The 13,850-nt window shown below is 35.9% G+C and overlaps 1 protein-coding gene and 2 long non-coding RNA genes across 3 annotated transcripts; 1 reads left to right on the top strand and 2 right to left on the bottom strand.

The window, feature by feature from the left end:
* Positions 1 to 1,006: 1,006 nt before the first annotated feature.
* On the bottom strand, positions 1,007 to 4,036 carry LOC149042030 (uncharacterized). Its single transcript, XR_016188732.1, has 2 exons — positions 3,609 to 4,036; positions 1,007 to 3,383 (listed from the first exon to the last, which is right to left on the bottom strand). It is a non-coding gene; the product is annotated as an uncharacterized LOC149042030 (long non-coding RNA).
* A 66-nt stretch (positions 4,037 to 4,102) lies between these two features.
* Positions 4,103 to 8,207, top strand: LOC149042029 (uncharacterized). The gene is made up of 2 exons (XR_016188733.1): positions 4,103 to 4,522; positions 5,226 to 8,207. It is a non-coding gene; the product is annotated as an uncharacterized LOC149042029 (long non-coding RNA).
* Positions 8,208 to 9,679: 1,472 nt separating this feature from the next.
* Positions 9,680 to 12,251, bottom strand: LOC149042028 (histamine H2 receptor-like). The gene has a single exon (XM_089213388.1). The coding sequence runs from the start codon at positions 11,925 to 11,927 to the stop codon at positions 10,953 to 10,955; it is 975 nt and encodes a 324-aa protein (XP_089069514.1). The 5' UTR covers positions 11,928 to 12,251; the 3' UTR covers positions 9,680 to 10,952.
* Positions 12,252 to 13,850: the final 1,599 nt, after the last annotated feature.

Here is a 13,850-nt window from a genome sequence, read left to right as displayed (position 1 = left end):
TTTTGATTGGGGTTTAATAACTTTTAGTAGTTGGATGATTATTTTTACCAGTTGAACCACTGTAATATGCTGGATCTTTTTAACTAATGTTACCATCCTTACCTGAATTATTTGAACCAATTTCACTGGTTACACATGCATTATCCAGTTAGACCATTTCAACTGGTTGGATTATTTAAACCAGTTTGTCCATTTTAGATATTGGCATCATTTTATCAAGTTGGATCATGTTAACCAGTCGCACCATTTTACTAAGTGAGATCGTTTCTTCCGATTGGACCATGTCACGTATTTAAAATCTTTTCACCGTTTAAACCATTTTATCTTGTTTTGGCTGGTTGGACCATGTTAACCAGTTGCATCATTTTGACTGGAGTGAAAAGTTCCGTTCTTAACCCGAGCCCTAACCCTAACCCGGGGTTAGGGTTAGGGTTAGGATAGCTCGCAGCTAGAGTTAGGGCTTGGGTAGGGTGGGATTATGATTAGGCTGAGGGTCACAATTTTTTCTGAAAACATCCAATTTTTTTTTGGTATTGTGTTTGGCTCTAAACTTTAACAACTACTTGAAAGTTTGCTTGAAATCAAAATATACCATTTTTTGCCAAAATAACTGCCAAAATGCGCAATTCGGGCCTTTTTATCAATTTACACTTGGTTTAAGCTTGGTTTTTGTGTTTTCCCACAGACTCTTAAACTATTTTGCTGAGAACATTTTTTGCAGCGTTTTTAAAACTGAAATAAGCTTATTTTTGCAAAAAAAACAAACGTGTTTTTCAGTCGAATTTAGTGTTTTTGTCAACTTTAGCGAAAAATTTTGCAAAAATCGTACATTTCTGCCGTATTTTGGAGTTTTTAGACAGATTTCGTCGCGATCTTGTGAAAAACATGTAGTTTCAAGCTAGTTTTCAGTGTTTTGGCAGTTATCTTGGCAAAAAATGGGTAAGTCAGCGCAATTGTTTTTTTTTTGGTTTTTAAGGTTTTGTTTGCCCAAATTTTACTGAGAACACTGTGTGTTAGCTTGTCTCCATTGTTTTTTCGCAGATTCTATCGCTGTTTTGCTGAAAACATAACGTTTCAGCTTGTTTGCATCGTTTTTGGTCGTGAAATAAGCTAATTTTTGCAAAAGGAAAAAAACCTGTTTTTCAGCCCAAATTGACGTAAAGGATACAGAGGAACATTTGCTTATTGCCTTTTTTTTTTGTCCTTACTCATGAAGTTGATTTTGGCATTTCCAACAAAAACTCTGCTAGAGCATTATTTGAATGACATATCATGCACTTACTTTGAAGCAAGAACACTTTTTTTTTAATTCAGAAAAATACCTTTTTATTTTTTTTTTAAGGACTGCTGGATATAACCTGTACAACCAAGATGAATTTACATTCATTATTTGTCATAACTTACACTAAATTAGAAATTCAAGTATGAAATGAGGGTACTAGCCCTTTAATAGTGTTCAAAATTTCCATATGCAGGGGTACTTGTGGCTACTGGAGAAGAATCAGTCTTTAACCCTTCACCCCCCCCCCCCCCAAGGGAGATAATAAGTACAGATATCCCCTTCCCTAGGGGCAACTAGCTCAAAAGTGAGTGATCTCAAGGGCCCTCCAAAAACGTTTTCTACAGCAATAACTAAGCTCTACAGAAGCACACTATGCAGACAAAAGGTGTAAGAGAATCAATGAATTCTTTAATTCTTGGTCCCTCCCAGGCCAACCAACCAAATACATTTGTATAAATAATGCTCCCCTAACTCTCCCCAAAACTTTTAGAACAGATGCAAACTCTTAAGAATGATCAAGCTTTACCTCATTATTAAAAATTTTTACATCTTAGACTACCAAGTTATCACAGAGGTTTTTTTCGGTACTTTGACCTGTTTAACACCTAAAAAGAAGAACACATACATAACACACACACAATCAGCCAGGTCAAAATGTGCTGCAGCCAACAATTTGGCCACCTACAATGAAATAGCTGCCAATTTCACACATGTCAGACTTCTATTCAGGACAAGATTTGGCCTCTGCTGCCTATTACTATTGCCAGCTTGCCTGCCACTCAAAATTTCAACTGAGATTGTACATACATACATGTGGGATTAGGTTACACGAGCGAACCTGCACTATTGAAAGAGGTCAATGAATTATAACTCAAAGAAACATTGATAAATAAAATAAATCAATAGAAATGACAAAAATTAAACTAACAGCAGACAGCTCTTTTTTGGCCTTCGGGGCCTGATCAGTGCAGTGATCTTCAACTAAGTGCTTAATTTGGACATAAAACCAAAACTTGTTATGGTTAAATATTATTATTTTTCTTTCAATATTCCCATTCCAGCTGATGTATATTATTTGAATAATAACAAATCTTATTAGCATGTTAAAATCACCTGAGGACAAGGCATACACTTTGTGCCAAAATTGCTTTGCATCAAGTACGTTATCTAGTACATCATTACCATCTTCAGGTATTTCTAATTTACTCTTGAAAATCACACAAATCATAAGCTATATACAGCATACAATTGGCAGCAAATTATTAAAAAGGAATGCAGTAATCTTTAATAATAAGAGTAGCTAAATAACAAATAGCCTAGTCAAAATGTGCCGGTAACCAGGGATTTGGCTTTCCACACAGAACATTTGTTAGGCATCTAGTCTGGACAAGGTTTGGTCTCTACCTTCTGTTACTATAGCCAGCTTGCCTACTTCTAAAAAACGTTTTGACTAAGCTGAAAAAAATGTTTGAGAGAAAAATAGCCACAACAAGCCCACTTACTGCAAAATAAGAAACATAAAAGTAACACTTCAAATTAATACAGAATATAAGCCTTGCAGGATTTGGCTCTCAATAAAATCAGTTAAAATAGCCGATCTTGAGTTTAACTACTCACTCAAAATGGGCTGACAGCCTGCAATTTGGCCACCTACAATGAAGTATCTTCCACTGACTTCACACCTTTCAGACTGCTTTTCAGGATGAGGTTTGGCCTCTACTGCCTATAATTACAACAGCCAGCTTGACTACTACTAAAGAACATTTTGACTGGGCTGTGCAAGTGTTACCAGCATATAAAAAGCACCTTCAGGTAGATTACAGCAAAGCAGACTTTGTACCAAAACACTTTGCATTAAGTACATCATTACCCTCTACAGGTATTTCTAGTTTACATGTGAAAATCCCACAAATCTCAAGGTATATTACATCATACATGTTGACAAAGCAATCAGGGGTACATTTTTCATAATAGGATGCAATGGTCTTCAGTATCAAGATTATTTGGTACCTAAATAGTAAAATGTTCGAGAGAAGAAATAATCATAACATTTTTTCTTTCTCATCAGCATCGACTTCCAAAAGTAATGGATAATGACCACCTAAAACAAAGAAGAAATAAATCAAATTTGTGATTTCACAGGGCTTCAATACGAAACAACTATACATATCTTTTATTTCCTACCACTTACAAGTGGCAGGAATGGCTGAAATGGCCTTCACGTGAACACAACAGAATCCTATGCGTGTATAACCATGTAGAACTATTTATTCGGTATCGAAATTACATCCCAAATGTCATGATATTTGACTGAAACTCAGCTTACCCATCTTTCGTTTAGACTTCGAAACTTGCTGCTTTTTACCACCGTTTCAATGTTTTCTTGTTGTTCAAAAGGTGGTAGGGCCATTGCAGACCGTGATTTTTTTTTTTTACTTGAGAACCAGATCACAACACCCAAGCCTTTTCACGCTAAATATTAAACTACTTAGATTTCCTTCGCCGCCGTAAGCCGCCATTTTATCTTTCCCTGAATACTAGTTCCCAAGCTTCGAGCCCGAAGGTCTCAGACATGCACTGAAATTACGATATTCGTTATTTCAGGGCCAATTTAGAAATAACGGTAATCGTTATTTTGGTGTCGAGATCATGCTGATCACAACTGAACGCACATTTACCCCTTTCCTCCGCCATCTTGAATGTTGTAAGACAGTGGAACCGAGTCCTTCTCTTTATTTAACACGTGTAAAGAGCATTGGTAAAGAGTGCCACGAAATTACTATATCCATAAATTTGGTGCCAATTTAGAAATAACGATAATCGTAATTTCGGTCTCGAGATCATGTTGGACCTCAAACATCTGCGCAAAGATGTGGTGCGAACAAACTCGCGACTAAACTGGAACTAGTTCTACTGCTGAATGAGTGAACTACATTGTTCAGTCATGGTATTTTTCAGCGCTTTGTTTTCATGCTTTCTACTCGATTCGTACGAACTTCAGGAAATAATTTCAATTGTCTCACAAAACATGGAGCCACTCTCTCTTCTCTCTACATCTCGAGACGTTCTTACTGCTTGGTTTATGATGAATATGCTCGCGATACGATATTTTTTTCCTAATGCTGGAAACTGAAGAATCGATCTTTGAAATCGATAGTCATCACATTTTTGCAAGGAGCGTCGGAGCTGTAATCGTGTAATTAAACAGGGTCTTGGCAATTTGAGCTCACAAGCACGCTGGTAAGCACATGATTAGCGTAAATAATTGTTGTTTACAGTTTTTTAATCCGAGGGCCGTTTTCGAAAGTCCGTTTCTGTAACCTTCTTGGATACTTTCTGTTGAATTCATTGAGGTACAATCTCGGAATTTCATAGGTGATTATGAACAATAAATTTGTATCGGCACCATAATTTAGAGAGGTTTTGTTAACACATTACCAATTTAAAATTCGTGAACCATTTCTGTAACCTACTTGGATATTTTCTTTTGAATTAATTGAGTCACACTCTCGGAATTTCATCAGTAATTTACAACGATAAATCCGAATAAGTAGCACAAGTGAAGCACAATTCAAACTTTCCATACGATTTTAGGAAAATATATTTAATTGACTCTCGATAAATTGACCTTAAGCCCCAAAAGCCTGGCTTATGACTCTGGAGGTACTGAACTTGATATATTTGATACAAAAGGCAGGAAGGAGGAAGGTTAGAATAAAATGATTGCTTTTACGACCTTATATTGCACCCGGTTTACATAATTATGTAGATAATTGCTTAAAAAATACCTATTATAGTTTTCTTCAGAAGCAAAGACACGTAGGTAATATGCTTCTGCTTTATTTTTATTGTAAGGGGTTTCTTTTTATGTAACATATATTCATTCCTTTAATTTCCTCCTTAACCTGCCTGCAAATAATTAAATTTTATGTTTTAATTCAAGAGTGAGAAGATAACACAGAAGTGTTGCAGAGTTCTCTTTACAGACTGAATTCTGGTGAGAACATCAGTAAACTAGTTGATGTCATACTGTGGTGTTCGGATGGCACGAGAAACGGAGATATATTCTTGGATTTCAACACAGAACTTTTAATATTTTCTAACATGTGTCGTCGCCATTACCGGAAGTGATCATACATCGAATCATGAACAGAAGCGAGGCTGAATTAATGTAAACGTAAATCGAATACAGCACACATACGCTCCTCTTTAATTTTATTGCCTTAGTCTTTTTCACAAAGCCTCCTTTATATCTCTGTGTGCCAGCCAATGATTAAAATCGCAGTGAATAAATATGCCATATTTTATCAGTCTTTTTAAATTCCATCTTTAAGTTTTTTTTTTAAACAGAAGTGTTGCAGAGTTCTTTTTACAGACTGAATTCTGGTGAGAACATCAGTAAACTAGTTGATATCATATGCTCCTCTTTAATTTTATTGCCCTAGTCTTTTTCACAAAGTCTCCTATATATCTCTGTGTGCCAGCCAATGATTAAAATCGCAGTGAATAGATTTGCCATATTTTATCAGTCTTTTTAAATTCCATCTTTAAGTTTTTGTACATTTAATTTTAAAATTCATAGATGGCATTCTCTTTTCATCCTTGTAAAAGAGATATTACACATTTGTTAAACTAAAAATTATCTGAATCATGAAGTCAACTTAATTTCAGTGAGTTTGAAACTTTATTGTACATAAGAACACTTTACAGGAGTATGTTACATTTATTTGCTGTCTTTCTGGTAAATATGATTACATAACCCTTAAACTTTTAAGATCTCATTAGTAATTCTCTTTACTGTCTGCCATACAATTTATGTGATGTTAGGTTGGAGAATTTGAAATTGGATCAACCAATTATCCTCCAATTGATATTTTTCTTTATTCTCATTACTCGTCTGCTTGATGTTGTACTAATTGTGTTATGAGAAATTCTGTCTAGGTCACTAGTGGGATTAAAACAGTTAAAATGTGGGATTTCATTATATTGTAATGATTACAATTTTCTCATGCTTTCAAATGTAACCAAAAAAATGTGATGAGAATCTGATGTTATGAAACAATGGAAAAACCTGTTGCTGGTAGCTTATGTCCTTAATGTTTAAATGTTCATGGGAAATGCTTTTCTTTGAAAGCAAGGATACAGAAGTTTTTGAGGCTAGTAGAAATAAACTGTTTCAAGAAATGAAAAGCAAACTGACAATCATACCTTAATGCTTGACATGCTTCGCTCAAACATGTCAGTTGTGTGTACCTACCATTGTAGAGGTGTCTTTCATAAAAAATATTTTCTGGTGGGGCTGTTATTCTTTGTTGATCTTTGTAACCAAAAAAAGCTGGTAAAGGCACCAAACTTCAATTTTTATGTACACAAGGCACACTCTAAGGTGGAAGAGTAGAAGACCATAGACTGATGTTTACCAGGCACTTGCACTCACCACAATTATATATTCAAGCAATACTCTACAAATATAAAACTGATAAGATGATGTCTTCAACCCATTACACCCTAATATCGGCATGCATCTTCTCCATATTGTTCTCCATACATTTCCTGATGTGCTAGGAAGGAGAATTTGTTTAACAATCAAGAGGTTCTTCAGTTGATTATCATTTCCTTTATTCTCATGACCTTAAATTAAAATGGGCCCTGCTATTTTAATTCATGTTTTTACTTTGACCTGCATGAAAGTTAAATTAATTGGCATCTGCATAATGCACAAAGCAAGAATATAAATGACTTAGCTTGATAGGTTATAAAATTGAAATAAGAAAGTTGTGCAGACCATATCTTGCCTTTTATCCTTCTCTGGATATTTACTCAAATAACATAGTCACTACCAGTCTCTCTCATTCTCACTTTCCACTGAGCTTGTGGAAAGATGATAACCTCAGTATTTTTTTAAATGAAGAAAGGAAAGCTTGCCCTTTCACCACAGATAGTTCTTTTGTGCATCATTGGTACATACCTAGTCTTATTTGTACATGAAGTTGATTGTTCTAGGTAGGCTAACCTATAAAATTAGTTGTGTAAATTTCTTTGTTTGACTTAATTTTACCTGACAAACCTAAACTGTTTAAATATAAACTTGAAATTTATTTCTTCTCCTTTTGAGGTGTGCATCAAAATTTTGAAGTCATGGCAGGCTTGAACTACAGGTTTGTAAGAAATCTGCATGGGTGTGTGTGTTTTCAACATATAAAACCGGTAAAAAGGTTGCTTAGCTCTTTTCATTAAAACACATTTCTTTTTCTAAGAATCTTGTTTATTTGACTTATGCTGAGTTCTAATTTTTCAAAAAAATTTTACATTCTTTTGAATATTATTAGATCTCCTAGTATCAGTTAATATTCATGTAATGAAAATAATTAAATCAAATCTTACAGATGTTTGGTACGTTTTTCCACTGATCCTACTGACATTTCATCATGCATAGGGATTGGTATTGGCTATAAAAGTATAATTAAATTAAATATCTGTGCACAGCCTATGCATCAAATATTTGTAATAAAATATTGTATCCTTCTTAAAACTAGTTTATTAGAATAAGAATGAGTTACCAGGCACAAGTATGGCTTTCACGATGATAGTTTCCAAGTTTGAAAAAAGTCACTGCCTACTAAAATCCTCTGTCCCTTTACCTTGACAGCCCAACCTCATCAAAACATTGGCAACAGGAGCAATTAGCAAATTAACAATACAGACAAGGGGGCCTATTCCCACATACACCACCTCGATCCTGTTCGCTTACTATGGACACAACATTTCAAACATGATATACGTTTCCCTGACTAATTATTTTGTAATGGTGTTTATAAATTGTGGAAAATAGTTGGGTTGAAATATAATACAACAACTTGCCGGTAGATAGTCAAATAAATACTTTTTACATATCAATAAAATTTATTGTTGTGTTTCATGTTAACATATTGCAATAACTCTACCTTTCAGTAAATTAAACTATTTGCAAGCAAGAGAAAATACCATCAAAAACTTTTCAATCCAGTTAATGTAGCCAAGAACGAAATCAACTCAAATTTAAAACTAAAGAGAAAACTTGATTGATGTTTGGAATTGATTGCTGTGATGTAAAAATGAAATCCAGGTATTATCTCAAGTTTTCCACAAATGTCTTCATGATCGAATCCTAAGTCTCTCTTCGTCATCGAGTTTTAATCATGACATTTTAGCTCTAGCTTGTCTTCTTTTAAAGCAAACTTTTGCAGTGCAAGAAACATGTTAGACAAATTTCGTACTTCATTAGCTAGAGTTGCTAAGATCATGGGCAGTTAGCTTAAAGAAACCTTCATTGTAAGTAGTTACATCAGAGGTCACTGAATCAAATAACAGAAAGAATCTCCAAAAGACGCCGTGTATTTCCAGCCAGAGGACAATCATGGGCAAAGTTTCCGCATAGCCCCATACTTCACTATGCATACAGTCCTTTGAAGATACCACTGACTAGCATGCGTTTTACCGCAAGTTGTGAGAACGTCGTCCCCAGGTTCCAGACCTCGCCAATTTTTCCCTTCCCTCCCCACCCCCGGACTGGTCTCATAATCCCCATGAAGAAACTCTTCTACAGCCAGTACTGAAGAGTTTTATTACAGTTTTAATTATAATGAGGGGCTAGAAAATAAACTAACAGGAGCTCCGCTTTTAGGTTTGGCTAAGTCTATATATTATTTAATATTCTATTAAAGATGACGCAAGATTTTAAGTTATGAATTGTACGCTTTGCGTTATTTCTAAAAAGCTGAAAACCGCGGGAGATTTCCCTCTGAATACGTTGGGAAAAGGCGAGAAGTTCAAGATACTTAATATTAATATTGTGTGACGTTTTTCAAAGATGATGAGTATTGGAGACTTGATTAAAGTTGGCTTAAGTAAGAGAGAGGATATCCACACAGCATTACCCCAGTTTGGATGAAATGTGAACGCAGCTGTTGCCATGCATGGATTATATTCTGTTCATAACATTTAACCTACGCGAATCCGCCGTCCTTTTGTTTATACTCGTAGGGAAAAGAACTAGGTTGAAAGTTATAAAACATAGAAAAGAGAGTGCGCGATGATCAACAGCGCAGAACATTAGTTACTAAACGTTCGTCTCACTTGGAAGATTTTATTAGGAAAATGAAGGAAAAGCACTGTTATCCTTTGCGACCATCTGAAATTAGACTGAAAGATTGTGCAAACACGCAGGGAGCCTATCTTTTTGCGATTGTCTCTCTACAACAAATTTGACAAACAATTCGGCGGACCAAAGGGAGACGAGCAGGAGATTAATGAGCCCTACATCGAGTTTAATTCCTCGTTCAAAGCACTCAAGCGCCCTGCACGATTGGTTGTATTCCGCTTTCAAAAATTTATCTAAAACGATGTAGAAAATGATATGCCTGCTTCTACTTTTATTTTTATCAACAACAACAATTTCACTGTTCATCGAAAATAAATCTAGCATTACTGTTCCCTTGAATTCCAACTTTCCCGATTAATAATTTGTATACCATCGTTGTTTGGCTTCAGTATCTTATGGGTAGATACTCTTGGGTTTGTCGCCTTTTACTTGCTGAAAAAAAATTGCACACAGTTCATGTAAGTCTCATGCAAGGGTTCAGTTATTAGCAAGGACAACATTGGACGACCGATTGTAAATACAGCGGGATGGATGTCTCTCGCGAGAAAATTCCATAGTACGTCTATGATGCCTCGTCGAATGTGTCTCATCCTCCAACAATAAATGACCGGGTTTAAAGATGAATTAAGAAAGATCAGAGTCTCTCAAAGGCGAAAAAGTTTTTTCAGAGCGATACTTGAGCCATAGAATCTGATGATCAGCCGAGCAAATTTGAAAAGGCGCATAAAAAATGATATGCATGCGATGTACAATTAGTTATATCCTGACGTGGAATATGAATTAATGTGGGAATGAAGCCAACAGCTGCACTAACTAAGCCCATGTCATCATGAGTGCCTCACAGCCCCCACGCGGCGATGCAGCTATAATATAACCCCCAAAGAACTCAGCATCAGGTGAGCGTTACACATTAGATTCTCCATCTGCAACCACTTAACAAGAAGTAAAGTGTAAAATGGTTGACCAAATAAACGCAAGCCACATCAGAAAAGGAAAGGTTCAACTGCTTTTGTAGTTGTTGAAGCTTTGTGTACGATGTAGATTGTCACAGCGTTTAATATGATAGCGGTATAAGTTAAAAAACTGTTAAAAATAGAGTCGGCTATCATGGTTGGAAGAAGATCTCTGGTGTCGACACTGGAGGGATAATACTGCAAAGATTTGAGCTCGTTACCACTTGAATTAAAAGTGGGAACTTCAGATAGCTTTATATTGTTATGCTATTGTTCACAGTATAATTATTTTTTGGAAATTTGACACGAGTGGATTCGTTCACTGACTCTACCTTAAAATATTACCTTTTAGCTATCTTTTCACAAACGTGATGATCCTAAGCTCAATAGAGCTCGATTGTTGTTAACTTCATACAAAGGTATACACCATTTTGAAAAGTATGACTTAAGTCAACATTTTAAAAGGTCGAGATGTTAACTAGTTTTGTAATTATAAAACAGACATTAATGATGCCGTACATTTAAAAGCCAGAAACTTGAATGTCATAAAATCTGTCACGCAGTCAAAGAAAGGCGTTCAGTTATTATCAGGAACGACCCTTGAAGACTGATTGTACATTAGGCGGGGTGACTGATTTCTGCTCCGAGACATCTTGCGAAGTATGTTTATGATAGCGTGGCGAACATGTCTCATCTTCCAACAGTAGATGACAGGGTTCAGCGATGAATTAAGAAAGATGAGGGTCAGAGAGAGAAGATGAAATTTTTTCAAAGTAGTGCTCGAGCCATAGATTCTAAAACCAACCGAGCAAATTTGAAAAGGCAGATGACAAATAGCAAACACGAGATTTACGTAGAAAATACTAATTGTAGATTTAATGAGGGCAGCAAATTTCTTCATCTCATCTGACTGAGCTTCCTCTCGTATTTGCATGGACTGGATCTGATTCTTGTCCCTTCGGACAGTTAGATAAATCTTGATATATAATACAAATGTGAGAATAAAGCCAATAGCTGCACTAGCTAAACCAATAACATCTCGAGTGCTACGCAGCCCCCACAATGTCACTGAAGAAACAAATGTACTGTACACCCATATGGAGATCACCATATAAACAACACGCTTGTGAGTCACAAGCTCTTGGTATCTGAGGTGAAGATGAACAGCTAAGAACCTTTCCATACTTACAACCAGAATACCTACGCATGAAGCAAGTGAGAATAAAGCGCCAGAAATACTTAGGATTCGGTAGGCGTTACAGTTTGGATTCTCCATTCGTAACCACTTGATAAGAAGTGAAATGTAGATTGGTTGGCCAAATAAACCGACAGCCACATCAGAAAAGGCGAGGTGCAGAAGAAGCGTTTTTAAAGGTTTTGCAATCGAAGCAGCTTTGTTTATCGCGTAGATTATCGCAATGTTCAACACGACGGCGGTGTGAGTAAGAAAACTGTTGAAGATACAGTTTGTGATGACGGTTGGCCGAAGATCTTTGAAATCGGCGTTGGAGGGATAATATTGGAAAGACTTGTTGCAATAGAAATCGTTCATGATGTCAACTCGTTTCTCTTGAATGAAAGATGGGAACCTTAGACAAACAGGATGTTGTACTGCCCTTTACGGGATAATGTTATGCATACGCGATTTTTAAGAGACAAGGTTAAATAACACTATGACAGATGGGAATGTTTAACTAAATATTTAAATCACAAAATAGAGAATAAAGGTGCCTAACACTTGGAGCCCCAAAGCTGAATGTCATATCATCTGTAAAAACGACTTTCAAAACAATTTTTATCGGACGTTTTTTTAAACTTATTCATGTACAATAATTTTTCACTCTTTTGAAATTAACACAAACTGTTAATATACCTATCACGATATTATGTTGCTTGCGTCTAAGCGAACCGAGACAGTCACTCATACCATTCAACACGACAAAAAAAAATTCCCCAATTCGGCCTACGCCGAAATGGGGAATTTTTTTGTTCTATAACTGAAAAGTCAAATTAAAACCGCCACTTTTGTCCATTTCATACAAAGGCTGCTGTTTCTGTCTGTTTCTGTCCTTAGAAAAGTAGAACTGTCATAATATAGAACTAAATAAGTTCATAGCAGGAAAAAAAAAAACGTCCTTTCACCAGACGTTAAACTGACACGCTTTCGGAGTTGTTATGGAAATTTTGAAACTTGTGGAAGGAATGTACGCCAAGAAATTAATGGTGCCTGTTACCATAGTTGTGATATAAAGAGCTAAATACGTAGACAAAAACGGAGTTATGGCAGCTCTAGCATTCCTAGTTATACAAAGTTTTAAATAATGTATGCCTCATCAAGTCTACTGTGATCAGCACCTGCGGTGGCCACAATGAAGTAAAAGAAATAGAAAATTTCTCCCATGCTTCTGATACATCATTTTAAAAGTTGACTTCCTCAATAAATTTGTTTAGGCTTCTTAGATGTTGATATGATTTAGCTAACCCATACTGCTGCCTTTTTTATATAAAAACGATTTACTAAAGATTTTCAAAAGTCATACGCGTTGCGTTATTTTTAGAAAGTTTTAAACCGTGAGTGACTTCCCTTCTGAATGCGCGGGCAAAAAGCGAGGAAATCGAGATGCTGTTCATGTCAGCTGTACGAGAGTTATTTACGGGCAAATATTGAACGAGAAAATGCGAGATAGGTTCTACTTCAATTTGTCATGGGAAATCGGACCATCAAATGATTGTTTCTCTGTAACATTGGGAATTATATTGCATGACAAAAGGAGGAATGAGTAATTGTTATTAGCTTTCGGGCCGATCCACAGGGACTTAACTTCCGTTGATAAGGAAGGCATGCACTGCATCGCCAAATAAGTTGATGAATTATTGATATTGTAAGCCAGGCTATTGATATTGTTTTAGAAATTTGTCGGAAACAATTACATCGCAATATTGAAAGCGGCAACGAGTGGTGACTAAGATATGACAAGCCGTGTTTAACTGACAAAGATGACATTATGTGTGTATTTAAGAGAATTAAGAAATAAACAGGTTGCCTTCGTGATGGAAGCAATTCGTTTGTATGTAGTTAAATGAACTCAACTATCTGAATTACTGATTAAAATTAGCCAAGAGTGCTTTACTGTTTTCCTATTAGACTATTTATAGCTTACCACTGTATTGTTATTGTCAACTTTCCTCCTATATTATGCATAGTTTATAAAATGGAAATACATACGGAATGGTGATAGCTTGAGCGTGATTTCCATATTAAACTTTATAAAGCCCTCAGAGTGAGTCACTCAGCGCATGTTATCAAGGTTCATCTTCAAAGACGTTTTCCGTTGAGCAACAGAAGGTGTTTAATCCTCTTACGCAATTTACCGACGACGCCATAAAAAAATCGATTTCCATATATGGCATCATCCAAACACTCGAGTTTGCACAAATGACCCGCATCCGGCACAAACTATCACCACAGATTTGC

Source organism: Pocillopora damicornis, chromosome 7, assembly GCF_964200805.1.
Source record: "Pocillopora damicornis chromosome 7, jaPocDami1.2, whole genome shotgun sequence".
NCBI lineage: Eukaryota > Metazoa > Cnidaria > Anthozoa > Scleractinia > Pocilloporidae > Pocillopora > Pocillopora damicornis.
This window is presented reverse-complemented; position numbering and strand designations above follow the sequence as displayed.

Coding starts and splice junctions, on each gene's coding strand:
- LOC149042028 (XM_089213388.1), bottom strand. CDS start 11,927: ATGAACGATTTCTATTGCAACAAGTCTTTCCAATATTATCCCTCCAAC.